Raw genomic sequence first — 27758 nt, 5'->3', positions numbered from 1 at the left:
GACTCACCTACAATTGCAGAACTGCATGAGACCCACCCTTGATCCAACCTTGAATGGAATCTATGTTCCCTATTGTTAAAAACTTTAAACTCGTGGCCCCTCTCCCTTTACTTGCATGTATCACATTTTCAATAACTCCTCTGGAAGACAACTGTATATAGCAGAGATAGTGTAATGGGAGAGGGGGAAAGGGCAGAGGGTCAAACATAGGATAAAAAACATATATATATGTATACATATGTATGAAAGTAGAAATGGAATATTATTGATGATAACATGCTTGATTAAGCCACTATGCAGTTTATCCTACATGGGAAACCACATTTGTATGTTGTGATGATGCCCAGGGAATGAATGTTAGGTAATAAAAAAAAAAGAAAAAAAAGTTGCAGGAGGAAAAAAAAAAAAAAGGGAAAAATTTTCATATCATTTTGAAAAAAAAAAAAAAAAAAAAAAAAAAAATACGACTGCAGTGAGCTGTGTGGGCACAGCTGGGTACTACCTTATAGTATGTTCATTCTACTCACTGGGGTTTATGCCTAAAGTCAGACTTGGGTTCATGTATAGGTATGTGTCAGCTGTGCTAGCTATTGGATATATTTAGACTAATTAAGTTCATTGGCAGAACAATTGAATGGGGGGGGGCAAGGCATGGAGGGCAACCGTGGATGCCAGGGACAGTGGGGGAGGAGGATGGGACATAGAAGAGGATGGGGGATGGGGAATCAAGGATGGCAAAACAAAAGGCAAGGTATGCAGGACATAAGAATTGGAAAATTATTTGCTGAGAACATGTATGTTGATGTGCTTGACTGAGCCAATGCACAGTGTATTTTGGATGGAAAATTCATTTGTGTGGTGTGATAGTGTATAGTGAATTAATGTAGAAAATGAAAAAAAAAAGTTGGTTGGTTGGAACTCATATATTTTTTTTTAAATTAAGAATTTTATTTTTCAGGGTAACTACACAACCCTGATATAACTGAAATACACCATTCCAAGCAATTACCAGTTTTCTTAAAAGAAAACTACTTAAATTTATAGCACTTGTTAAAGCTGTATCAGGCATCTAACAATCTCACATGTATGAACACATTCAAGTATTTCAATAACCTTATTAGACAAGTGTCTTATAACTAGGGGAAGTGGAGTTAATTATAACTGCCTAATGAAGTTATTCAAACACAGGCAAATAACTTGTTCAAGGTCCTAACAGACAGTAACTACCAGGAAACCTAGTACTTGTCTTTGGCTCTTTATGCTATGCTACCTAAGATTCTCAACAGTAACTTGAGGTGAAATCAAGGAAGGTCTTATTACTTAACTCGTTATCCATCATAGTCAAAACATGGCCCTCAACCAGTAGCAACAGCATCAGCTAGTAACTTGTTAAAAATGCAAGTCCTCAGGCCCCACTGCATACTTGACTGAAGGAAAAACTCTGGGGAGAGAGAGTCCAACAACCTGCACCTAATAAGCCTTCAGTTATTGTGATTCATACTAGAATGTAAGAACCGCAGTTCTATACAGAAAAGTTGTACTGGTATTATTTTCCCAGCCCTAACCATGATCATTTTTAGTTAATAACCAGGCATTTTGTTAAGAATTAAAAAAAAAAAAATACAAATGAACTTAAAAGTCAAAGCACTTTTTCTGGATGGAATGTAGGAAAAGGTAGAATTAAAACAATCTACAATCTACATGCTTTATTTACTAAGTAGTCATAGGTTAGCTGCTTAGCAAAGAAGCCCCAAACAAAAAATGCTGGTACCTCGTTTTGCCAGTTATCAGAATCTTTGTTGGGTCCATAACTCGACATGCCAAACCTGCTGTATGAATGGTACGCAATGCAGAACTTAGTTGGACAATGTACGCCCAAATAAGAGATTCTGGCAGTAATCCAGCATGCTGTCTGGGTAAGGGACCATCATGTTGACCTGTAATGCAAATACATTAAAAAATAACATCTTCACTTAATCAATTCAAAGACTGAAACATTCAAACCAAAATAACAACAACCAAAAAGATGCTGATGGCACAATGTGTTAATTTATGTGTGTGTGTATAAAATTTAATTTTAGTCTACTAGTAAGAATTTAAGAGGCAAGCCCAGATGTTCCTGTATCTGAGATTATACCTCATATTGTTAGCAGTGGCAGAGCTCTCACTAAAAAGCTTTCTATAACCACATAATTACTGAACAATAAACAAAAATTAAGGAAGAATTTCTATTTATTTGCTAACCAAATAAATATAAATTATGATTAAAAACAGAAACCATAGAGATTATTTTATCTAAAATGTAGACCACCTAGCCTATATCATTGTTCGAGTGTGTAAGAGCTATTCATTCTGTTGGTGTGAGAGAAATAAAAACTCTCTACCATCACTTATGTTCAATGTTTTATTTTCCTTATACTGTTCAGTTTCCTCTATCACAGATGAGTCAGATAGGATGACACTCATTCATACAAACATGAAACACTGAATGTTACCTCTGTATAATGAAACACAAACAAAATCAGATGTACCATGAAAAGTAACCATTCATATTCTATCAACTCTTTTAAGGGTTTTTTGATAATATTTGCTGGTTCACTGTTAATACTTAAAATAGTAGAAAAGGATATAAATTTAATCCAGACTTTGTAATTATTCCAGGGAATATGACCATGTATTTATATGGACATAAATCAACTTCCTGTGAAATCAGATATAAAAGCTGGGACCAGCAGGTGGTGTGGTGGTTAAGGCACTGGACATTCCCATATGGCCAACCATGGTTCAAGTCCTGGACCTGGTGGCTTGCTTTCTCACTTTTTTTCTCTCTCTCTGTGTCTCTCTGGTCAAAATAAAATAAGTAAATGAGTAAATAAAATAAAAAATATTTTAAAAAAAGGAGAAATCAGATATAAAAGCAACACAGTTAAACAGTTAATTATGAAGATTAAAAATAGCAAATATGCTATAACTTGGGATAAAATCTTCAGTAATGAAGCCTAAGCAAAATTCAGAAACTATTATCTCTTAATGTGGACAGAACTGAAGATAATACACACTGAAAGAAAGTATTAAAAGACTAAAAAAATGGCCCTAGTGACAAACACCAAGACAACATCAAAGATTACTATGAATAGTTTTTATCTTAGAAACTATTCAATAGTGGATAATAGGGAAAATAAATATTTACAGCAAATACAGTGCTTACTGTGACAGATTCTATTCTAGTTGCTTTACCTATATCAAATCATTTTAAAACTTTTATTAACCCCGGGAACCAGCAGTTAGCGTAATGACTATGTCGCTGGACTCCCATGTAGTCGACTGCGGTTCGCGTCCCGGACCCGGTGGCTTAAATCTCACGCCGGGCACGTGTGCGTGCGTGCCCAAGATCCCGAGAGGAGAAGGGACTGTGGCGTGACCATCCCCCCTGGGGGGTGATTTCTCGCTTTCTGTCTCTATGTCTCTCTCTGTCTGTCTGGTGAGCACACACGCCCTATAGTGAAAAATCTCTCTCAAAAAAAGAAAACTTTTATTAACCCCTACATGGTATACTATTATTCTTTATTTTCTTAGTATGTATATTTCTTATGTGATTTTTTTTTCAGTATGTGCTAAGATAATAAATTACAAGGTATTAAAAAAACAGCACATGGGCCAGTCCACAGTCTGGTTGTTAAGGCAGCTGGATCCCACATGGCTAAATGCCTGGTTACATTCATGGACCCTGCAGCTTAAAAAACACACCAAACAGGTGTGCATGTATACCCCAAATTCTGAAAGGAGGGAGAAATAGAGGAGTGAAGATTGTGACATAACCATGCCCCATGGGTGGTGCTTTCTCACTTTACCCTGTCTCTACCTCTCTCTGGAGAGCACACATGCCCTCCGACAAATTAAAACAAATTCAGCAGGCTTTCATCCATGTGTGCTGTATTTAGGAGAGTTCCTGTAATTCAAACAATACTTTAAAATATGAGAAAAAGGACTGATTCCTATGAAAATGTAAGTATTAATATATCAAATAATCAGCCAATATTAAAATCAGAATAATTAAGATGAAAACAAAAACAAAAAACCCCTGAAAAACAGTGCTTTAAACAACAATTCTCAACAGGGGTTGATATTGCCACCACGGGACATTTGGCAATGTCTGGAAATATTTTTGGTGCTAAAACTAGGGCAGAGGGGTTGGCATCCAGTGGGTAGAGGCTACTGCCAAATATTCTACAATGCACCAAACAATCCCTACAGAAATAATTATCCAGCCTCAAACGTCAATAGAGGTTGAGAAACCCAGCTATAAATTAAAGCCAACAGTCATTTCACAGGTGTTATTACTAAAATAAACTTGAGCAACAACTATATTCATCTATAGGAAAAGTTATACCACATCCTCTTCAACAAAACATGTGTCTGCAGATGACATGGCAAAAGGAAAAAACGACCACAATATATGACCAGATTTTTCAAGTAAAACAGTCCTCTAACCACATCTGTCTTCATTCAACTGTCAGAATGAAGAAAGCACAGTCACAAATAAACAGAAGTAATATGCATGTATCTATAATGAGTCTTTAAAGGAGCCACAATCTGAAAGTTACTAAAATGTACACACAAATCTCTCCTCACTATTTCTGTCAGTTACACAGTCAAAAAAATTTTTTTCTTTTTAGGAAAAATTTTAAAAAGATGAAAAACTACAGTATAGTCACCAAACCAGAAAAATCAGACCGTCCCCAAATATATAAATTACAGACATCTCAAAGTAAATTTATTTTTGTCAGGATTATCCTGTAATGAACGTTAACATATATTTAAAGTATTCTGGCTCTCTGCAAAATCTGAATTGTAAAATAATTATTTCAAATAAATATTAAAAAGGGGCATAAAAAGAAAATACTTCTTAGTCCATGTTTAAGTGAAAGTAACTTGGAAACTTACTTTGAAGACTGATGCTCTAAGTAACACAGAATCCTACCTTTCAATAAAATAATGTATTTAGGGAAATAACTGCAAAAATGATGAGGTAGGCAGGATTATAGGAAATCATTAATATATATTCAGAGGAAATAAAAGTCAAGGGAAAATAAAACAAATGAGTGACACACTATAATATAAAATGATAAAAACAAAACAATGCAAAAGGAGACAAAAACAAAACAAGACTAGAAAGAAATGTACCAAAAGATTCACAATGCTTTGGCAGTAAAGCCATAAAGATTCTTTTAAATTTATAGAATTTTCATATCATCTTTATTCAGAAACTATTATATTTTTAAAAGGAAAAAAATGTTTTAACATATTCCCAGTTATTTCTTTTTTTCACCCCAGAGAGGTTTCTGCTATAGGATACATGCACTCGTCAGAAAGACAAGAGAGAGACAGAGACAGAAAGCGAGAAATGACCTCCCAAAGGAGATGACCACACCGCAATCCCTTCTCCTCCATTCTCCTCTCAGGATCTTAGGCATGCATGCACATGCACCCGGCATGAGTTTAAGCCACCGGGTCCGGGACTCGAACTGCAGTCAACATGGAAACCCAGCGATAAAGCCATCATGCCAAATGCTAGTCCCAATATTCTCAGTTATTTCTAACATCAGATATCTATGAGTCCTCTACAACCCATTTTTACCTCAGTAAATATATATATTTCCTAACTTCTTGCAGATTAACTCTGAGTTATTTCTTTTAAAAATGAAATGCAGTCTTTAGCCAAATGATTTCAGGGATAAATTTATACATATTTTAAAATATAAAACTCTTTCTCAGAGTAAAAGCATTTATGAAAATATAGTCTGCTAGCATTTTTCTCTTACCCCACTTTCTCTTGGTGAAATAGGCATCAGCATTAGGGTCATTAAAGTGTCTGCTCATCATAGTTTCTCCTCCAGCATGGAAATCATATGCAAACACCAGAGCTTAAAATTAAACACAAACACTCACTATTGAAATCTGACTTCAAATAATAAAGCTGACCAGCCAGAGAAAATCATAAATTACTCACAAGGCTCCGTGAATGCTTTGGTGGTGAATACTTCACGCAAGGTTACAATATTTGAATGCTGAATTTTTTTCCACATATCAACCAACACCATGCACTTTGTGTTAACAAGGCGAAAACCTGAGAGGGAAAATTTTTCTGCAGTAAACTGTAAATGACATCTCACTCGTATTCCATTAGAAATGTAAAAAAAGTCATATTATACATTGCTTATGAGATACCAATACTTCTTCTCTTTTTTTTTTTTTTGAGAGATTTTTGCTATAGGGTGTATGTGCTTGCCAGAGAGACAGAGACAGGGAGACAGAAAGTGAGAAATCACCCCCTGGGAGTAAGCCACGCCGCAATTCCTCCTCCATTTTCCTCTTGGGATTTTGGGCGAACATACATACGTGCCCAGCATGAGTTTCAAGCCTTCAGGTCTGGGATGTTCACAGTAGGCCATGTGGGAGTTCAGCAACATAATTATTACACTATCTATTAGTCCCATGAGATACTAATTTCTTTCTTTTTTTTTTTTGGAGAGGTTTTCGCTATAGGGCGCGTACACTCGCCAGACAGAGAGACAGAGAGACAGAAAGCGAGAACTCACCCCCCAGGGGGGATGGTGACGCCGCAATCCTTTCTCCTCCATTCTCTTCTCGGGATCTTGGACACGCATGCACCAGCGCCCGGCGTGAGTTTTAAGCCACCGGGTCCGGGACACAAACCGCGGTCGACTACATGGGAGTCCAGCGACATAGCCATTACGCTAACTGCTGGTTCCCAGATACTAATTTCTAAGCAAAAAAAATAAACTTATTCACTGTCCATTAAACTCTCACATTAAATAAATCAATGTATTCAGGAAAGTTTGAATGATCTTACCCTCGACAATGTGGTTTTAAAATAGGACAACTGGGCCAGAAGGTGGGGTCATGGTTAAAGTACTGAACTCCTACTTGGTTGACCCCGCTTCAACTCCTAGACTTGGTGGCTTGAAAAATCATGCTGGGCATGTGTGTGTACAAGCCCAATACCCCAGGAGGAAAATACAGAAGGGATTGTGATGTAGCTATGCTCCCTGTGGGTTAAGTGCACTTTCCCCCCTTACTATCTTTCTGTTTCTCTCCAGCAAGAGTATGTCCTTATGGCAAAAACCTGAAAATAAAAAAGAAAAGAAGAAAAGTGGAGGGGTGGAAAAAAGAAGGAAAGGAAAAAAGAGAAGGAAAGTGAACAGAAGATAAAAGAAAAGAAGTAAAAGAGGATAACTTATCTTCCTTACCATGTATTCTCCGAAGGCAATATGGCAGATCATCTTTACTATTGACAGCTTTGTAGCAAGATGTAATATATCCAAAATTACTTGATTTCTGAATCCGGTTAGGGGGTGGCAGTGGTTCTAGAGGGAATAGGCTATGGTAGCTGTCAACTTCTGATGGGACTGCTAGAGTAATGGATAGAAAGATGACTTTAAATTACAGATATTCATAAATCTCTTAAAGAAATAAAGAAAAAAATTAAACATACTATAAATGCTCATGTATTACAACACATTTTGTATTATAGGATAGTATCAACATTAATAATTATAAAAAAAATAAAGCTTGGAACCAGCAGTTAGCGCAATGGCTATGTCGCTGGACTCCCACGTAGTCGACCACGGTTCGCATCTTGGACCCGGTGGCTTAAAACTCAACGCCGGGCGCGTGTGCGTGCGTGCCCAAGATCCTGAGAGGAGAATGAAGGAGAAGAGATTGCAGCGTGACCATCCCCCGGGGGGGGATTTCTCGATTTCTGTCTCTCTGTCTGTCTGGCGAGCGCACACATCCTATAGCAAAAACCTCTAAAAAATAAATAAATAAATAAATAAATAAATAAATAAATAAATAAATAAATAAATAAAGCTTCAGTATCAATAAAAATAGGCATTATAAAACAACCATAGAACAATTAAATCGAGTATAGATACTCAAAAAATATGTCCTATCTTTTAAAGCACAATACAAATTTTTGTTTTCTCAGAAACAAATACTAGAAACAATCTGAATTATCACTGAGAGACAGTAAATATTTCTGATTCTGATACACAATAAGAGCCAAGATGGATTTTATTTTTTCAAATGGTTAATTTTGAATAAAATATATTTATCAGATTAATAGGGGTAGTGTAAGCATATACATAATATATCTGCATGTGTATCTAAGAATGGACTAATAAATACAACAATCTGTATCAAAACTCTTTAAAAAACAACCTTTGGCTCAGTAAGTACAACTTGAACAGAGAACTGGTTATACATACAGCTCCCTCAGTAACAGAGCTTTAACATAGCTTTAACTCCTAGCAAAATATAAAAGAAGAAAAAAAAAAGAATCTTTACCATCATACTTTCCATGTGTCTTAAAGAAAATTGTATTTAAGGGTATATAATGCATAGATATTTGCTCATGACACAGTTAGGGTTCCATTCTATTAACTATCTTGAATGACTTAGGAATGTCTACTTTAAGTGAAAAGATAATAACTAAACATACAGTTTATAAGAAAACTTTAACAATGATAACCTTTATTGGAAGGATCTTTATCTTGTTCTTTACACTACTCTGTATTTACCAAATGTTTTACAATAAACATGTTTAACACTTTTTTAAATATGGCATTAAATCACTTTTTAAAAACCCTACAAACAAATGGAACTGATAATTCTTGACCTATGACTGGTAAGAAATACAGGTAAAACCCTATTAAGAAAACTTTCACTAATTCCAGTAGACAGGATCAAATTGATCACTCTGCCTTTGCCAAATTGTTTACACTTGTTATTCTTAATTCTCAAAAAATCATATGAGGTAGGTTGTCCTATTTCATAAATAAGAAAAACAAGGATTACACAGCTAACAGAGGAAGTTCAGATGCAAACCTAATGCTTTGATTCTGTAGTCTTGTGTTCTTAATAACCCCTAGATAGCAATTTGGCCACAGTGCAAAACGTATATGGTTGATTCAATGTCACTTTCAAATCTAGGTTAAGTGGCATATTCTATTAAAAGAAACGCAGTATGAGGGAATGACTATATAGTATGACTATATAGCTCTTTTATTCTGGACCAACTGATATTTTTAAACAACCAGTAATTTTCACAAAGGAGTCAAATGTTGCGTAAATTTTGTTTCTAGCTATTTTGTAAAGAATACTTAATACAGGAAATAATTCATTTCAAATTAGTGTAAATATACAGAACTATGTACTAGTGAACTCATATTAATGAAATATGAATTTTTACCCTCAAGAGGTACAGAGAAAAATAAAGGATACAAATTTATATAAAACATAATACCAAGCAAAATAGCTATTAAAAAAGTATAATTTACCATGGACTGGTTCTTAAACTTTAGCATCCCTCAGAATTATTTAGAGTCTTGTTGAAACTGTTTATGAGGCCCTACTCCCAGAGTCTTTAATTCAGCAGGTCTGAAGTAGGACTTAAGAACTTACATAATGAACTAGAAAATTCTATGATCTTAACTCCTGTGTCTACTGGCAAACGTGTTATGCTGAATGCTACAGATTATAAGGAAAATTTTATGCTTTAGAGGAAAACTATATATTATCTAAAGGATATCCCTCAGGTGTTGAATTCTGATTTTATGGAAGATATTTTATAACTCTCTAATCGTATATAACTAATAACACTGCAAAATAATTGTTATCTAGACATGATTAGTGTATCCTGTTTAGTAAAGAGTCAATAAACTTCCCTACTTCTCTGTAGAAAAACCAGTTTGCCCATTAATCTCAATATTCTTACTATGTATGACTGCCTCCCTCATGAGTCAAATAAATCAAATCTTTTGATATACATTTTTATAGCTATATGTCATAATTTTATCTTTTCTTGAAAATCATCCCTTGTACAAGGAAGGAGGAGCCCATCCTTGCCACTGGTTTTCAAGTAGAATCCTGTCTGTGGTACCCTTTTTGTAAGTTTTTTTTTTTTTTTTTTTTTGCTACAGAGCTCACGCGCTTGCTAGAAAGACAGAGAAGAAAGGCTAAAAGAAAGCAAGAAATCATCCCCCAAGGGGGATGGCCATGCTGCGATCCATTCTCCTCCATCCTCTTCTTGGGATCTTGAGCATGCACACACACACACCTGGTGTGAGTTTAAGCCACCAGGTCTGGGACTTGAACCGCAGTCAAGTACATGGGAGTCCAGTGATACAGCCATTACGTCAACTGCTGGTCCCCTGAAAATCAACTTTTAACAGTATTTTCTCAGTTTATCGTAAAATAAATTCTATGTGGTCTAATACTATTAACCTTAAAAGGTAATGTTTCCACTATTAGACAGGAATGTTTATTGTTGTTCTGCTCTTTGTTCTGAGTTCGATTTAACCAATGCACATCATTAAGCATGAATAAAAAAAAAAAAGAGGGATCAGTAGGTGGTGTGGCGGTTAAAGTGCTGGACTCCCACATGGCCAACGGCAGTTCGAGTCCCGGATCTAGTGGCTTGATAATCAAGGCGGGCACATGTTCATGCATGCCCAAAATCCCAAGAGGAGAATGAAGGAGAAGGGTCTGTGGCATGGCCATCCCCCTTGGGGGGGTAGAGGGATACACTGTTAGGCGCTGAAATGATTACTATGATTACTGTTAAAAGAAAACTCTAGAGGTAAAAAAACAAGAAGAAAATTAATTTGGAAGATTATATTCAACTTTTAGTTAGGGACCTAGTTAGACCACAGTTTTAAAAATGATGATAAAAACATTTTTAAAAAAGAAGTTTTAGTTTACTTCCCCTATTTAATTCTACTTTCTTTCTAAGATCATGAGCAATGAAAATTTGGATAAGAAACATTCAATATTTGAGATGTACTATGGTAAATCCATAGCAGAATTTCTCATCCTCATTACTACTGACATCTTGGGACTGGATAATTCTTGTAGCAGCATCCCTGGCCTCTATCCACTAGATGCCAGTAGCACCCTGCTTCTCATGGTGATGATCAAAAATATTTCATACATGGCCAGAAGTCCAGAAGGGATAAAATCATTCTTGGTTGAGACCCATTGATCTATAGAAAATAGACAGTAGAATTGAAAAGTACTATCTTCATGGAAATATGAAATACTGAAATGAAACTGGGAAGAAAAAAGAAAAAAAAAAAGCCTTGACTGAAGGTTAATTATGAATCAACATGAGACTTGATGGTTAAAAAATAATTACAATGAGAAACGAAAAAGATGAACATTAAAGAAGTGAAACAAAGAACACTTATTAAACCATGTTTAAATCTAGGCACAAAGAATTAATGTAACCATAACTTTAATTGCGTTGCTCAAATAACTGATCTATGTCCATGCATAGCCTGATTTTATTTTTTTTTTTGGAGAGGTTTTCGCTATAGGGTGCATGTGCTCACCAGACAGACAGAGACAGACATAGAGACAGAAAGCAAGAAATCACTCCCCAGGGAGGATGGTCACGCCGCAATCCCTTCTCCTCTTGGGATCTTGGGCATGCATGCACACGTGCCCAGCGTGAGTTTTAAGCTACCAGGTCCGGGACGCGAACCGCGGTCGACTATGTGGGAGTCCAGCGACATAGCCATTACGCTAATTGCTGGTTCCCTAGCCTGATTTTCTTAATTGTTCTGAATAAGTGCCTGTAAGATTGGCACCCAAAACAAAAACTTAAACCTTCACTTAACCTATATCTAACCAATTTTGCCAACTTCTGCTTTCCTTCCTTTTGACATAGTTTTATCTATATGCATTCTCCAAAGTGTACTGTGTGTATACTTATTGATGTACATATGCACATATGAAAATATAAATACATAATTTTAGTTAACTTTATATAAAGGTACTGTGCCATACATTGTCTCTTACAACTCAGTTTTTAACTTACAAGACTTTTCAGTAGTACTACATGTCAGTATGTGTTCTTCATTTAAATGCTGCCTAATATTCCACTGTCTGGCAATATCATAATTCAATCCTCTGCCCTGCAGATAGGCATTTGCACTGCTCAAGGTATCTGCTGCTGTGAGTATGAATACCTTATACATTTTCCATTTGAAAACGTATAGAGAGTTTACCTTTATCTAGAAGCAGAACTGCTAAAGAAGAGAGTATACAGATACTCAGCTTAAAGAGTTTTCCAAAGTACAGGTTCATCAATTTACACTATCACTAGCAATACACACAGGAACTTGTAGATCCATATCTAACACTAAATGGTCAGGCTTAAAAATAACAACTTGTATTTTCCTAATCAGTTACCATCTCTTCACATATTTATTGGTCATATACGTTTCTTCTTCCATAAAATTCTTACCTTTTGGCCATTATTCTAATGAGTTGTTTGTGTGCTAATGATATGTAAGGATTTTTTATTTTGTCAGATATGTAAACTAGAAATAACTTCTAAGTTTTTTCCCTGCTATATGTGTATTTGGATGGATTTTAATTTACTTCAGTAATACTCATCAGTATTTTCTTCTTATCAAAAACAATCTTTATGTCCTGTATAAGAAATCTTTCCCCACTAGAATGGTAAATCTATACATTAATACCTTATAGTAAGAGCTTTAATATTTAGAGATGGAAGCTAATAATTTATTTGGAGTTATTTTGTAATGTGGCTTGAAATAATGGCCCAACTATTCTTTTACCATATACAAATCCTTGTTTCTCCATCCCTTCACTGATATGCCACCTTTATCGCAAAATATGTCTGGGCTTTCTCTAACCCTATGTCATTATCTTACTGTTTTAGTCACTACTAACTCAGATTAAGCCTCCTTTCTCCCAATACATATACAGACTCTTCAAACGAGCATGAACAATAACCATATTCTTCAAATTGCCATAGGTATCTTAACCCTTTATTCACTGATAAAACTTACTATATTCCATAAAAGGCTATTATGCTTTGAATAAATACTGAGTCCACAGAGTAGTTTATAAAGTTGACATGTTAATTATTGTATCTTACAAATGAGGAATACAGTATTTCATTGTTTGTTTAATACTTCTTAATAAATCTCACCTGTTGAGATCTTACACATCTTTTGTTATATATATTGGCAGGTACTATTATTGCAAAACCAGTTTGTTTTTGTTTTTTAAATTATCAGAGGATGTGTGTGCTTGTAGAGAGAGAGGAAGAGGGGGCACTTTCCAATGGAGTGAGGTCATGGACACAATTCTTTCTCTTTTCATTTGTCCATCCTGTTAGGATTTTGGGATTACACACACACACAAACACACACACACACACACACACACACCTGGTGTGTTTTTCAAGTTTTAAAGGACAGATTTTGAACTGCAGTTGGCCATTTGGCATCTTTTTCCCTTAGCCAATTGGCTATGGGACTGGTCCCTGCAAAAGCATTAAGTAAGCATTCTTTCTTAATTATATTTTGAAGTTGCTGGATACTAGTGTAACTGACATACTGATCTTATATCTGGCTATTTCCTAAACTCTTAGCATTGTAAATATTGTCTAATTTATAGACAATCATATGATTTATGGCTGACAGATCATTTTCTCCTTTCCAGTCTTTTTTTTTTTTTAAAGAGAGAATTTTGCTATATGGTGTGTGAGCCCACTGGAGAGACAGAGAGACAGAAAGCAAGAAATCACCCCCCAAGAAGATGGCCATGTCACAATTCCTTCTCCTCCATTCTCCTCTTGGGATCTGGGGCACACATGCACACACACCCACTGTGAGTTTCAAGTCGCAGAGTCCAGGACTCAAACTGCAGTCAGACATGTGAGTCCTGGGACGTAACTATTATGCCATCTGCTGGTCCCTCCTTTCCAGTCTTCATGCTTCCAAATTTCTTTATGTTTTAAATTTCTGCCCAGTTTAGGGCCTCAAATACAATGTTTAATAAGTAAGAATTCCAATCCGAATGCTTAAAAGGTTATGAGGTTATGACAGGTAAGATCCTTGTCCATCTAAACTTAAGAGATTAGTCTCACAACACAATTACCAAGCATATTCCTTTTAATACTTTAGCAATCAAAACACACACTAAACTACACTGAATCTTTTCTACAACCAGGCATTTTATGATTACCTCTATGGCAAATGTATTTGTACTGTATCTTTTGCAAAGTTTTACTAAATTATACCATATTTACTTTATATGTAGTTATGAAAATATGCATTATAAAAAACTACATGGGGTCCATGTCCTAATGTTTAAAGGACCTGGCAACCACACTGGCAACCACAGGTTCGAATCCTGCCCCAACAGCTTGATAAATACTTCAGGCATGTGGCCATGCATGTCCAAAATCCTGATAGGATGAAGAAATGAAGGAGAAAGGACTGAAGCATGACCACATCACATCAGGGCATGTGTTCTCCCTATCTCTCTCTGGTAATATTTTAAAAAGTAAAAAAGAAAAGAAAAAACATGGATTTAAAGTTTCTTTGCACCAAAATAAACTTGTGCTTTAATCCCTTTAATCTGTCATGGACTTTCTGAAGTCATCTTATACAGAGTAAGCTAGGGAGAGAGATTTTAATGCTTACTGAGAAACACTGATACAGTGAGAAAAACCTAAGTTTAAATCCTACCTTAGCCATTTCCTTGACATTGGTCCTAAAAACAGGTTATATAACATATTAACTTAAGTTGTCCTCATATATAAAACAGAAATGAAAATAATATGTCACAGGATGTTTGTGAGGAAGAAAGCACATAGTCTGGCACACAGTAGTCTCAAATAATAATTATCTTCCCCTTCTACTTAAGAACCTATACTTTGGGATGGACGGATGGCATAGCGGTTACATTGCTAAACTTCCACATGTTCCACTGTGGGTCAAATCCCGGACCCGGTGGCTTCAATATCACACCTGGCATGTGTGCATGCAGTGCCGAAGATCTCAGAAGGAGAATGGAGGAGAAGAAATTGTGGTGTGGCCATCCCCATTTGGGGATGATTTCTCACTTTCCCTCTCACTGTCTCTCTCTCTCTGGCAAGTGCATGTGCCCACAGGTCAAAACCTCTTAAACACACACACACACACACACACACACACACACACATACAAGCTATATTTCATTAACTTTCAGAAGACAATAAAATCCTAGTGCATAGTAAATCATCACATATTCTAAAATGATTTTTTTGTTGAGCTAGTATACAGTTGCATGCAGTATAAATTGAAATCATTTGGTTGATCAGTGACATCTTGGAGTTCTTCATAGTAAGCCATAAAAACGAGTAGTGCTACTTAAGTGTTATACTAGCCTTTAAAAGGAAGGATGAATCAACTTGCTATTTTACCTGGCATATCTGCTTGATCAATTTGAGCCATTGTTATTAAGTGTCTGTTGATCAGTTCCTAAGAAAAGGAAACAAATACATTTGTATCTAACATAGCTTCTGAAATCCAGATTTCCTATCATAACCAAATAACATGAACATAATAATATTGGTATGTACACAGTTTTAAAATATTGTTATCATGATATAACATTTCTAAAGATGGTGATATGTCTAAATCCCAGTCCTAGACAGACCTGCTCATAATTAAAGTTGTGTTTAAGGAGCTATGCTATAACAAAGCATATCACTACCATTGTGGCTGAAAATTCAAGGTCTACCAGTAAGCTAAAGAATAATTCATTATAAAAATATTATACTGGGTAGACTTTTACATCTGTGAAACATTTAAAATAATTTTGAGAATCTGAGTGTAAAACAAATTTCTATACATCAAATAATACCTAGCTGTTTGCTATAAAATGAAACAAACAAAAACCTCTACATTATTTTACAAAACCTTGTTTTTTAAAAAATATTGAGTTTTCTACAAATAAACTCAAAACTTGGCCAAATAACTTATTTTCAATGTACAATTTAGTCAAATTATTTAAATGTTAGAAATCTATTTAAATTTATATTCTGCAAAGAGCCATTTCAATAGAAAGGATATGAAATAAAGAAAGGTAGAGGATTTAAATAACTATTTTATGTTTTATATTGTAACACAAATTCATTTTAAATTTTCTTTAAAAAATTTCCTTAAATATAAATACCAACTAAAACTTACAAATTCTAAATTCTATCTTCTTTACCACAGCATATTTGATTAAGTAATATGATCTGAAAAGAGCTCTGTGTTTTCTCTCTTCATGAAAGTAGATTAGACATTTAGTATATGTACTATGAATTCTGAAAGCATACCTGTCGGAGTTCATCAGCCATGAAGAAAGAAGGTGCATTTGCTTTTGGTTGCATATAAGCAACGTGAGGTGCAGTTGGAGGATAAATATGATAGTTTGGGAATACCTAAAAAGGTAAGGAGAGGGTAAATGTAATAACTAATTTTACTCAAATGATAAGCTTTATCACTGTTTTGTAAAAAAATTTGAATCTTCACATGATAGTGATAAATTGATAGATTTTTTTCATTTTTTAAAGCTAGAGGGTATATACACTCATCATGAACCTGGCATGTTTCCCAAGCTAATAGGTCTGGGACCTGAACTGCATGGCTGACCATGTAGGATCCAACTGCCTTAACCACCAGACCATGGAGGCAGCCCACTTTTTCTTCTTAAAATGAGAGTGAATTAAGCACCTCAGAGAAAAGCTATTATGAGAATACTTTCGAAAAGGTTCATTCTAAAAATAATCTTGTATTTCAGTAACTACTTTTAATAAAGCTAATGAGAATCATCCACCTGAGGCAGACAATAAATTTTATCAGCCAGCCATAGCAGACACTTATTCAAGATGGAGAGTCCCAGCAAGACAGACCCTTCCCTCTGAACTGTGTGTTCTCTGAAAACTTTTGAGTTGTGTATGGAGTCACAGGAGTGACACTGTCTACCCACAAACCTTCTCTACTTTTAGGAAAGCCAGGGACCAGCTGGTAGATGAGCCAGCCACTGGTCCCTGCAACAGAGACCTATGAAGTACTCACAAATACTGCTCAGGTTGAATATAGCTTAAGAAATTATGTGGTGACTACATTACTGAGACCACCTTGAACCAAAGCCAATGTACCCCACTCAAATGACATCTTATAATCCATATTCAGAAAAATATCTTTTACTGCAAAAGCCACATGATAAAATTAGTTAGAGAAAACTGTTACACCAGATGCAGAAATATCAATATAAGGACATAAAAGCATAAAAAAGCAAAGCAACATGTCACCCCGAAAGGAACACAATATTTCACCAATAACAGAATCCAAAGAAAAAAAATATGTACAAATTGCCTGAAAAGAATTCAAAATAATGAATATGTTAAGGGAACCAAACAAGATACTAGAAAATTCAGATAGACAATTCAATAAAATCAGGAAAACAGTTCATGAACTGATTGACAAATTCAACAAAAAAGATGCAATTTTAAAAAAGAGATCATCAGAAAGCACAGAGCTAGAATATTCATTGAAATTCAATGAATGAAATAAATATACAAATGAAAGCTTCAACAATAGACTAGATCAAGAAGAAATAATTTCTGAAGGCCAGCAAGGTGGCATGGTGGTTAAAGCAGCTAAATTCCACATGGCTGACTATCTGGTTTGAGAACTGGACCCAATAGCTTAAAAAACAAACCAAGCAAATTTCCATGTGTGCCCAAAATTCCAAAAGGATAGAGAAATGGAGAAGAGATTGGTACATGGCCATTCTCACTGGGGATGCCTTCTTATTCTCCCACCCCTCTCTCTGGTAAGAACAAATGGCCTCTAACAAAATGTAAAAAAAAAAAAAAAAAAAAAGAGGAGAAATAGTTTCCCAAAGACAGAAGAAATTCAGCACTCCTTGATCAGCCTTATAAGAAATGCTTAAAGGAATGTGGTATCTAGAAATAAAAGGAGAAAAACTAATCTCACAAAACCACATGAATAGATAAAACCAAATGGTAGGACAGATACGCAAATGATAAAGAAAAAGGAATCAAACTGTGTTGTATAGTATAACTCTAATATTTCTCTGTTGATTTTATCTCATGATCATCTATCTGTTACTAAAGTGGAATATTAAAGTCCCTAACTATTGCTGTATTGGAGTCTTCATGCTCTACAGATCTATCATTGGCTTTACATAGTTGGGTGACCCAGGTATATGAATATTTGCAATTGTTATATCCTGCTTTTGAATTGATCCCTTTAACATTATTGTACTGACCTTTTGTCTTTTTATGGTTATTGACTTAAAGCTTATTTTACCCAATGTAAATATAGTTACTCCTGTTCATTTGTGGTTTCTATTTGTGTGAAACATCTTATTCTTTCATTTTACTTTCAATATATGTTAATATGCTTACTGGTGAGGTTTCTTATAGGAAGCATACAGTCGGGTCTCATGTTTTAAAATCCGTTTAACCAGTCTGTATCTTTTCCACACAAATGGAAACAGATGGATGATCATCAGAGAAAATCAAGAGAGAAATATTGAAGTTAAACTATACAACACACCAAATGAACCTAACAAACACCTATGGAACATTTCACTCAGCTGCTGCAGAATACACTTTCTATTCATAAGCACATACCATATTTTAGACCACAAAACAAGCCACCAACAAATTTTTTTTATTTTGGAAGAGGTTTTTAGCTACAGGACACTCATGCTCGCCAGAAAGACAGGAGAGACAGAGAGACAGAAAGCAAGAAATCACCCCTCCAGGGGAGGTAGCCACGCTGCAATCCCTTCTCCTCCATTCTCCTCTCAGGATCTTGGGCACGCACGCACACACACCCAGCGTGAGTTTAAGCCACCAGGTCTGGGACTTGAACGGTGGTCGACTACATGGGAGTCCAGCAACATAGCCATTATGGCAACTGCTGGTCCACATCAACAAATTTTTAAAACCTGAAATATCATATACCTCTCTGACCACAATGGAATGAAATAAGAAATCTAAAAAAGGAACTTTGGACACTGTACAAATACATGGAAAGTAAACAAAATGCCCCTTAATGACCAATGGGTACACAAAAAATTTAACAAAAAATTAATCTGTTTTTAAAATATTTAATTTTATGTTTCATTATTATTACTTTTTTATTTGCTATAGGGTACATGTGCTCACTAAAGAGAGAAAGAGAGAGAAAAAAAAAAATGAGAAAGCAAGCAAACAGATCTAGGACTTGAATTATAGTTGGCAATGTGGGAGTCCAGTGCCTTTACCACCACACAATCTACTGGCCCCTAAAATGTCTTATGGTGGGGGAGAGGGATGAAAAGAGGAACATAATAGACCAGAACCTATGGGACATAGCAAAAGTGGAATTAAGAAGAAAGTTTACAGGAATAAGCACCTGTATCAAAAAAAATAGAGAATTCAAATAACCTAATGAAACAATTCAAGGGAACTAATTATTAAGACCAAAACACACACACACACACACACACACACACAAAAACCCACCCTCCAATTAGAATAATAAACATCAAAGCAGAGATAAAAAATATGTATAAAAATACAAAAGACGAGGAACACAAGTAAGTTTTTTGAGGGAAAAATATCGTTAGCTAGACCAAGAAAAAGAATATTCATATAAATAAAATAAGACATGAAAAAGGAGACATAACTACTGATATATGATACACCACTGAAATACAAAGGATCTTAGAGACAATTATGAACAACTATAAGCCAAAAAGTTGGAAAACCTAGAAGAAATGGATAAATTCCTGCATACATGTAACCTACCAAGACTAAACCACAAAGAAATAAAAAGCCTGAAAAGACCAATATAAGCAACAAGACTAGCCAGTAATATAGTCTCTCAAAAAGGAAAAGCTGAGGACCAGATGGTTTCACTACTAAATTTTATCAAACTTTCATGAAAAAATTATAGCCAGTTCTTCTCAAACCACAAATTAAAGGGGAGAGAAGTTTTCAATATTACCAATGAACATATGTGCAAAACTCCTTAACAAAATAACAACAAACAGAGCCCAAAAGCACATCAAAAAAATCATATACCATAATGAAGTATGATTTATCTGAGAAATGCAAGAATGGTTTAACATACATACTCAAATAAGTAAATGTGATATATCACATCAACCAAATAATGGGCAAAAGCCATATGATCATCTCAAAAAAAACAAAAAAAAAGCTTTTGAAAAAAGTACATTTCTTCATGATTAAAAACAAAATTCAACAAGTTAACTGAGGGCATGTACCTCAACACAATAAAGGTCACGTATGACAAACAGCTAAAATCATGGGGAAACAGAAGAACTGGAACAAAACAAGGATATTTACTTTCACCACTCTTATTCAACACAGAACTGAAGACCTACCCAGAGAAAGTAGGCAAGAGAAAGGGAAAAAAGGGCATCCAAATTGGGAAGAAGGAAGTCAAATAGTCCTTGTTTATAGGTGACATGATTTTACATAGAGAAATACCTAAAGACCTCACCAAAAAGCTATTAGAACTGATGAGTTCAATGAAGTTGCAGGATACAAAATCATCACATAAAAATCTATAGCATTTTATACACCAATAACAAATTGCTCAAAAACAAATCAAGAAAGCAATCCACTTTCTAACAGGTACCAAAAAAATAAAATACCTAGGAATAAATTGAACCAAGGAGGCAAAAGAGCTCTGCAATAAAAACTAAAACAAGATGGTCTTATAGGCTAGTGATTAAGGGAGCCAGGCAAATGCAAATCAAAACCACAATGGGATATCACTTACTGCAGTTAGAATGGCTAAAATCAAAAAGACAAAAAAAAAAAAGGACACTCAAGTGGAGAATGGAGAACTCTTTACACTATTGGTTGTTATGTAAATTAATACAGCCAATATAGAAAACGGTACAGAATTTCTTCAAAAAAACTAAAATTATAACTGTCAGATGAACCAGAAATCCCAATACTAGGTATATATTCAAGTATAGTATGCCACAGAGATATCTGCACTCTAATGTTTACTGCAGCACTATTCAAAATAGTCAAGATATGGAATCAATCTAAGTGTCCATCAACAGACAAGTAGATAAAGAAAATGTGACACTTAAATAAACACACACACGCACATACAAAATGCAACACTACTCAGCCATTAAAAAGGAATGAAATCCTGTCATTTGAGGCAATGTGGACAAACATGGAGGACATTCTGTTAAGTGAAATAACCCAGACACAGAGAAAAAAAAAAAATTACATGTTCTCACTAATATGTGGAAACTAAAAAAGTTCCTCATTAGAAGTAGAAAGTAGAAGAGTAGTTATTATAGGCTGTTATCAGTGAAATACTAATTAACAGACACAAAATTACACTTCAATAAGGAGAATAAGTTCTAGTGTTTTATACCACAGTAAGGTAACTATAGTTGATAATAATTTTTATTTCCAAGTAGCCAGTAAACAGGATTTTGAATGTTCCCAACAATACAAGTAATGATAAATGTTTGAGAAGATGAATATGCTAAGTAACTGATTTGATTATTACACACTATATTTATATACTGAATAATCACATTCTACCCCATATACATATACAGTTATTATGTGCAATTAAAGATAACTTTTAAAAATCTAATGAGAAAGACTGGGAGGCCAGAAGTTACTTCGAAGGCCTCAGTCCAGTCCCTGGGCCACGCTGAACCTTCCATGCACAGCTGGATATGCCAGTTATCCTAGCTAATTTAGAGGCTAGGGCAGAAGGATCATGATAGGCAAGACCCTCTTAAAGACACCTATGCTTGCCTCTGTCCTTTCCCTCTCCCTCTCTCATAAAGTGAAAAAATAAAACAAAAACCAAACTAAAGCCCGTTTTCTTTTCACTTTTATTATCTCTTAGTAAAAATATTACATTTAATCAAAATAAATTGTTAATTTAAGTGACCAAAAAACTGCTCACTGAAATGCAAATATACTATTCATGAGCTTTTTATTACTTATTTTTCTAAAGTAATAATTTTTTAACATGAATAAAATAATGAAACTAAAAAGATACAATTTTTGTAATATAACAATATGCCCCTACCCCCAAACACTCTTGCTTTTTCTTTCTCTCCTAACATCACTAATTCACTCTGAGAAGAAATCTTTCTCTCCTCTCTTGGTCTTTGCATTCATGTTTTTCCTGGGTCTGTCTCTTCCCATTTGTTCCATTATTCATTTCTCTTTTCATCATGAGCTTTTGGCATTTCTTTCCATACCCACAATCACAGCTCCCTTCAACCTAAATTTTCTGCCTCCTTAGCACTGATTCTTGCTACAAACACCTTATTGCTATGTATCTTTTCACTATACAGAAATTAGCTCTTAAATCGCTGCCTCATCAGATGCTTGAAATTTATTACTAATCTGTTTTCAAAAAAACTATGATGAGATATCATTTACTTTCTCTAACTTCTTACTAAAGTAAAATTACCTATACCTATAAACAAGTATCAGTGAATATCAATTCTCATTAGCACAAGTACTAGGTAACCCCATCAACAAAATGTATCATAAGTACTAAAATAGAGAATGACTATAATTTTACTTATTTAAACCAGACTTAACAAAAGAAAGTTACTAATAAAGTAGAACTAGGTTAATAAAGACAAGATGCTAGAAATTTCATTTAAATTGGAAAATCAAATACTTTTATTTTTACATCACAATAAGAAGATCCAAGAGGAAGTAAACCTACTCTAAGAATCCTATAATTTCCTCCTTAATGTAGACATACCATTTCAGTCAAAGGTGCTAGAGTTGTCTGTATAAATCAAAAATACTCAAGTAAAATTAAATACTCATGTTTTCACATCACAAGGAGAAGATCCAAGGAGGTAAACCTCCTTCTAAGAATACTATAATTTCCTCCTTAATGTAGACATACCATTCCAGTCAAAGGTGCTGGGGTTGTGTCTGTATAGAAGTAAGTCGTTCCACCGACAGTTTCCTTTTGGATCACCTGACCAGAAGATGGAGTCTGAGAAACAGGATTATTAACGGGTGTAGAGGCACTAGAAGGCACCATGTAACTTGCTGGATTTGGAGTGTGACTTCTTCTTCTGGGTGCAGGAGAGGTATGTGGAGTAATCTTGGGGGAATGAAGAGGGGACGATCCGGCAGACAATGACATTCCTGAAGAAAATATAAAAAAAATTGTCTTAATAAAAGCAATAATTGATATTAGAGGAAAAAGATCTGGAAAATAAAGTGCAAACATTCATTTGGAAGAGACATCATCTTTAGTAAATTTTAAGTGAAAAACTAATACAATTTTATATTGTTTTGCTTTAGAGAAAGCTCTGATTAAATAAAATGTAGTTTCTTTTTTCTTTCAGATATAGTCAGTTCTAAATAAATTAGCAAATTATGTCAAAAAGAGTCTCCTCCATATCAAGGTTTACATCAGAAAATTCTATAGTAATCACTAAAACTTTAATAAATTAACTTAATGGAATAACAGGAAGTAACAGAACTGAGACTATAAAATTGTGCCTTTTTACAAGAAGAAAATGTTATAATGGGCATAATTCCTTTTATTTTCAGAAGTATTGAAATTGTACCTATTAACAATACAAATGTCATATTATCCCAAAATATTATAGTATTAAATATTTAAACCGTTTAATCTCTTGGATTTCCTTCAGCCAAATACACTTGACAAATTGTTTGAAAAATCAAACAAACAAACAAAAAAAGAGTCTAAGTTAAAATATACAGTAGCTTTAATACTGTATTTTTTAAATCAAGCAGTACACTATTTTGATACCTTTTTGTATTTATTTCTAAACAGTCATACACTAAAACAACTGAAAATCTGTGCAAATACATACTTTTTTAAAATTAGGCCAATCGATACCATTATGTTCTAGTGAAAGTTTTATTACAGCACAATCGGTAAGAAGTCATTATGTACAGAGCACCTCTATTATGAATCTACTGTGGAAAAAGGGAAAGGATGACTGTCTTTACCCTTCAGGAGACGCCAAGCTAGCTGAGAAAAACAAGACCAAGTCACATATAAAAGACATAAATGGACTTACAAAAACACTTAAATATAAATTAATACACTGAAACTACATGCATGAATGCAGATAAACTAATTAAAACCACAGGTAGAATTAATCAAAAGCTTAACAGATGTGATCAATTCTGAGCAAAGATTGAAAAGTCTATCTATAGTTATAGTTTTACACTTCCTGAAAAAATAAGTTTATCTAGGAACTATTTACTGGCTCTTTAGGGGAATGCCAAAGAACATCACCACTAAAGTAATGGCACCCCACAATCGAACAGAACAGTCACCAAAACGCCTTTGGTCACAGAATTATAAATAACAGGCATGAGAGTTTCTGTTTGTAATCATTCATAAGAGACCACCAACATTCTATTTTCTGAAAACTTGTACATAAACAAAAAGGAAGCTGAGAACAAAGGTAACAGTTTTTCTCTGCAAAGGCCTTTATACTTTCTAAAGTACCTCTATATAATTATTTCATCTCATTTTCTGAGAAACTAAGTAAGTAGGTAGGTGAGGTAGGTAAGATATAAACAGAAGAGTATAGATGGGAATTTAGACATTGAGAAATATAAGGACATATGTACAAACTCAACAGCAAAGCCAGGACTCAAATCAAGATCTCCAAACTCCCAGTCTAATATTTCAACTACTACAATACAATGTCTACTGCACTGACAACAAATATGTTACGAATTTTCAAATACGTCTGGAAAAGTCTAGGAGAAATTATTTTTTAAGTGTATTATTTTCTGAGCCAGAGACAAGACAGACACAGTGTTGCAATCAGCCAAGATCGAATGCCTGGCTTGTTCAGGTCAACCAGGGGATCCAAATCCCTAGTCTTCCCATATGACTTCAACATTGTGCAGTGAAGCCCTGCCGTCTGTGCCACCACAGCTGGACCTCTAAGAGATACATTAAAAACCTAAAACCCTTAAAAAACAAAAAATTTCATGAAGAAGCCAAGTTACTGTAACAAGATATAAGCCAAATTTTGATTTTGCTTTTAACTGCTCCAGAACTCTATTTTTATCTTAACTCTATATTGTACATTTAGCTGCAACTTAATCCATATAGAAAAAAATTAACTATACCATTTTCAAAGAATAAACTTAGCCACTTTTCTGACATGAAATGCACTTAAAGACAGTTTTTCCTTCACCTAGTCTCTAAGCCTTTCCTAGATAAAACCGACCAAATCACCAAGGATGAATAAATTTGTTTACTACCTTTACATTAAGTAACAGGAACAAATAAGGCTAGTTACTGAGCATTTCCCATGAGTAGGGCGCTAAGTGTTCCACATGCATCAACCTACTTAATCGTCACAACCACCCATGAGGTTGATATGATATTTATTGCACAGAAGAGGAAACTAACTTAAGGGTTAAAAAAATTATTATAAGGACAAATATTAAATTATTACACAATAAAATTAAGATTCAGACTCAGGTCTATTTGATTCCAAAGTCTGTGCTTTCAACCAATAAACTATACAGTTGCCTAATTTCTAAGTCTTTCAGGAGAAAATACAAAAGGGATCCATTGGGGCTGGCAGGTGGCATAATGATTAAGGGCACTGGACTCCCACATGGCCGACCACGGTTTGAGTCCTGGACCTGATAGCTTGCTTTCTCACTTTCCCTCCCTCCTCCTCTTTCTCACTCTGTCCCTCTCTGGTCAAATTTAAATAAATAAATAAACAAACAAACAAATAAACAAACTAATTCTTAACCAAAAAAGGGGGGGAGGAGAATCCATTACACTTTTTTAGTAGTTTTAGTGTGACTACTTAAGCTTATGTGGGCAGAGTACGCATGGAGTAAAGGGAACAACTCTAAAACACCAAATTAGGTATGTAAAAAAGTCAAATGGTAGAATCTCTCTTTAAAGCTGAATACATGAAAATAGATGACCAAAAACAACCTAAAGTCAGTGAAGAAGGAAATGCACACATAGTAGGAATTTACACAACGGAGTTATCAACATTTCTCTAAAGGATTTTTAGTTTTGTGAAGTTATTTTCATGCAAAGGTTTAACACTGAAATTTGAATTCACATATCTGAACTGAAACTGATTGGAGTTATTTAAATACGTTTGAAATAAACACATGAGTTAGCATTACCACCCATAAAAACAACAGGGTCCTTAAATTGTATAGGAAATGAGAAATGATATCCACCACTAAATTAACGACACACCAAATCTAATCACAAAAGGCACAGCTTTGTGCACCTACGTGATTTACAAACATGTTAAAGAACTTAATGAACTATACACATTTGTATAGTGAGAGGTATTCCGTACTTAGTAAAAATTATAAAGACAGTAACTACAACATACTCATTATTAGCTACTGGCATAAAACACTAAATCGTAAACAGCACGAAAGGATAGAATCACAGTGCAAAAACTAGTTAAAAATAAGAAAGTTCAATTAAAATGAACAGATACTGCTCAGATCAAGGGAACTCAATTCAAAGTTAAGAATTTTTACTTAAAGATGACTCCATCAGTTGAACCTTATTCAACATTTTAACTATTGCAAGTTTTTGATAAAAAGATTTAAGAATCTATTTGAAAATAAAACTGAAGTTTTTCTTTTAATAATGATACACATCAGATGATTTTAACAAAAGTTCATTTATCATTAGAAATTTTATTGCTTACATGCAAATTTCTCTTAAAATTTCCATCATTCCCTATATGGGAAGAGAAAGGCTATCAGTGGTTATGATATTTTGATTTTAACTGGCACATGATCAATAAAATACTAAAGCAAACACAGTAACACACAGAAGATCAGCATAATAGAAAATCTAAAATAAGAAAATTTATATTTTAAAGATTCTGAATTTCCCTTTTAGTCATTTACTGTTAGAATGACATTTTGGTGACATCACATATAATAACTACATTAAAACATACTAAGTGAATATGGAAATGAGATATTTCAGCCACACATGATAAAAACTAACTGCTTTACAACATTTGAAAAATGCTTCTTTTTTTTTTGGAGAGATTTTCACTGTAGGGCGCGTGCGCTCACCAGACAGACAGAGAGAGACATAGAGACAGAAAGCGAGAAATCACCCCCCAAGGGGGATGGCCACGCCACAATCCCTTCTCCTCCATTCTCCTCTCGGGATCTTGGGCACGCACACACACGCGCCCGGCGTGAGTTTTAAGCCACCGGGTCCGGGACACAGACCGCAGTCGACTACGTGGGAGTCCAGCGACATAGCCATTACACTAACTGCTGGTTCCCTGAAAAATGCTTCTTAAAAGCATCTGATTATAATAAAAGTGAGGAACAATAATATAGAAACGCCCACTGGAAAAATTAACCAGAACAATTTACATAAATGAGATATAAAAAAAAATCCAAGGCTAATATATAGGAGGTAAAAGTTTCACTGTATGTGGAAATTATAATTCTATTTCTAGAAAACTCAAGAGAAAGAGCAAGAAAGGATCTTGAAATAAATGGCAGAAGTCATTAAAGTAAAATATTACAAAATTAGTATATACCAAATCAACACCTTCCTAAATAAAAACAACAAAGTGGGGCAATATGTTTTTAGAAATTCAGAGGCTTAACTAACACACACACACTCCCTACCACTCTACCACTGTTCCCTCAACCCCTACAAATGTTATGATGATGTAAAACTGATAAGAGAAAACACAATATCCAACATTTTAAAATAAAGCTCTAATGAAAAGAACCACCATCACAACAAAAGATGTTAAGAACAAGAAACTAAAACACAATTGAAAGCCAA

At 34.6% G+C, this 27758-nt stretch overlaps 1 protein-coding gene across 1 annotated transcript in view; it reads right to left on the bottom strand.

The window, feature by feature from the left end:
• The window catches only part of PAN3 (poly(A) specific ribonuclease subunit PAN3), a gene marked incomplete at its 5' end in the record, with an annotated part of 156723 nt that overhangs the window by 31457 nt on the left and 97508 nt on the right, over positions 1 to 27758 (bottom strand). The window contains 7 exon segments of the mRNA XM_014583104.2: positions 1772 to 1937; positions 5823 to 5924; positions 6011 to 6127; positions 7272 to 7433; positions 15308 to 15365; positions 16211 to 16315; positions 22839 to 23086. Coding sequence (XP_014438590.1) covers positions 1772 to 1937; positions 5823 to 5924; positions 6011 to 6127; positions 7272 to 7433; positions 15308 to 15365; positions 16211 to 16315; positions 22839 to 23086 — 958 coding nt within the window.

The sequence above is a fragment of the Tupaia chinensis genome, unplaced genomic scaffold (assembly GCF_000334495.1).
Source record: "Tupaia chinensis unplaced genomic scaffold, TupChi_1.0 Scaffold144045_1, whole genome shotgun sequence".
Classification (NCBI taxonomy): Eukaryota; Metazoa; Chordata; class Mammalia; order Scandentia; family Tupaiidae; genus Tupaia; species Tupaia belangeri.
Note: the sequence above shows the minus strand (reverse complement) of the source record. Positions and strands in the feature narration are given on the sequence as shown.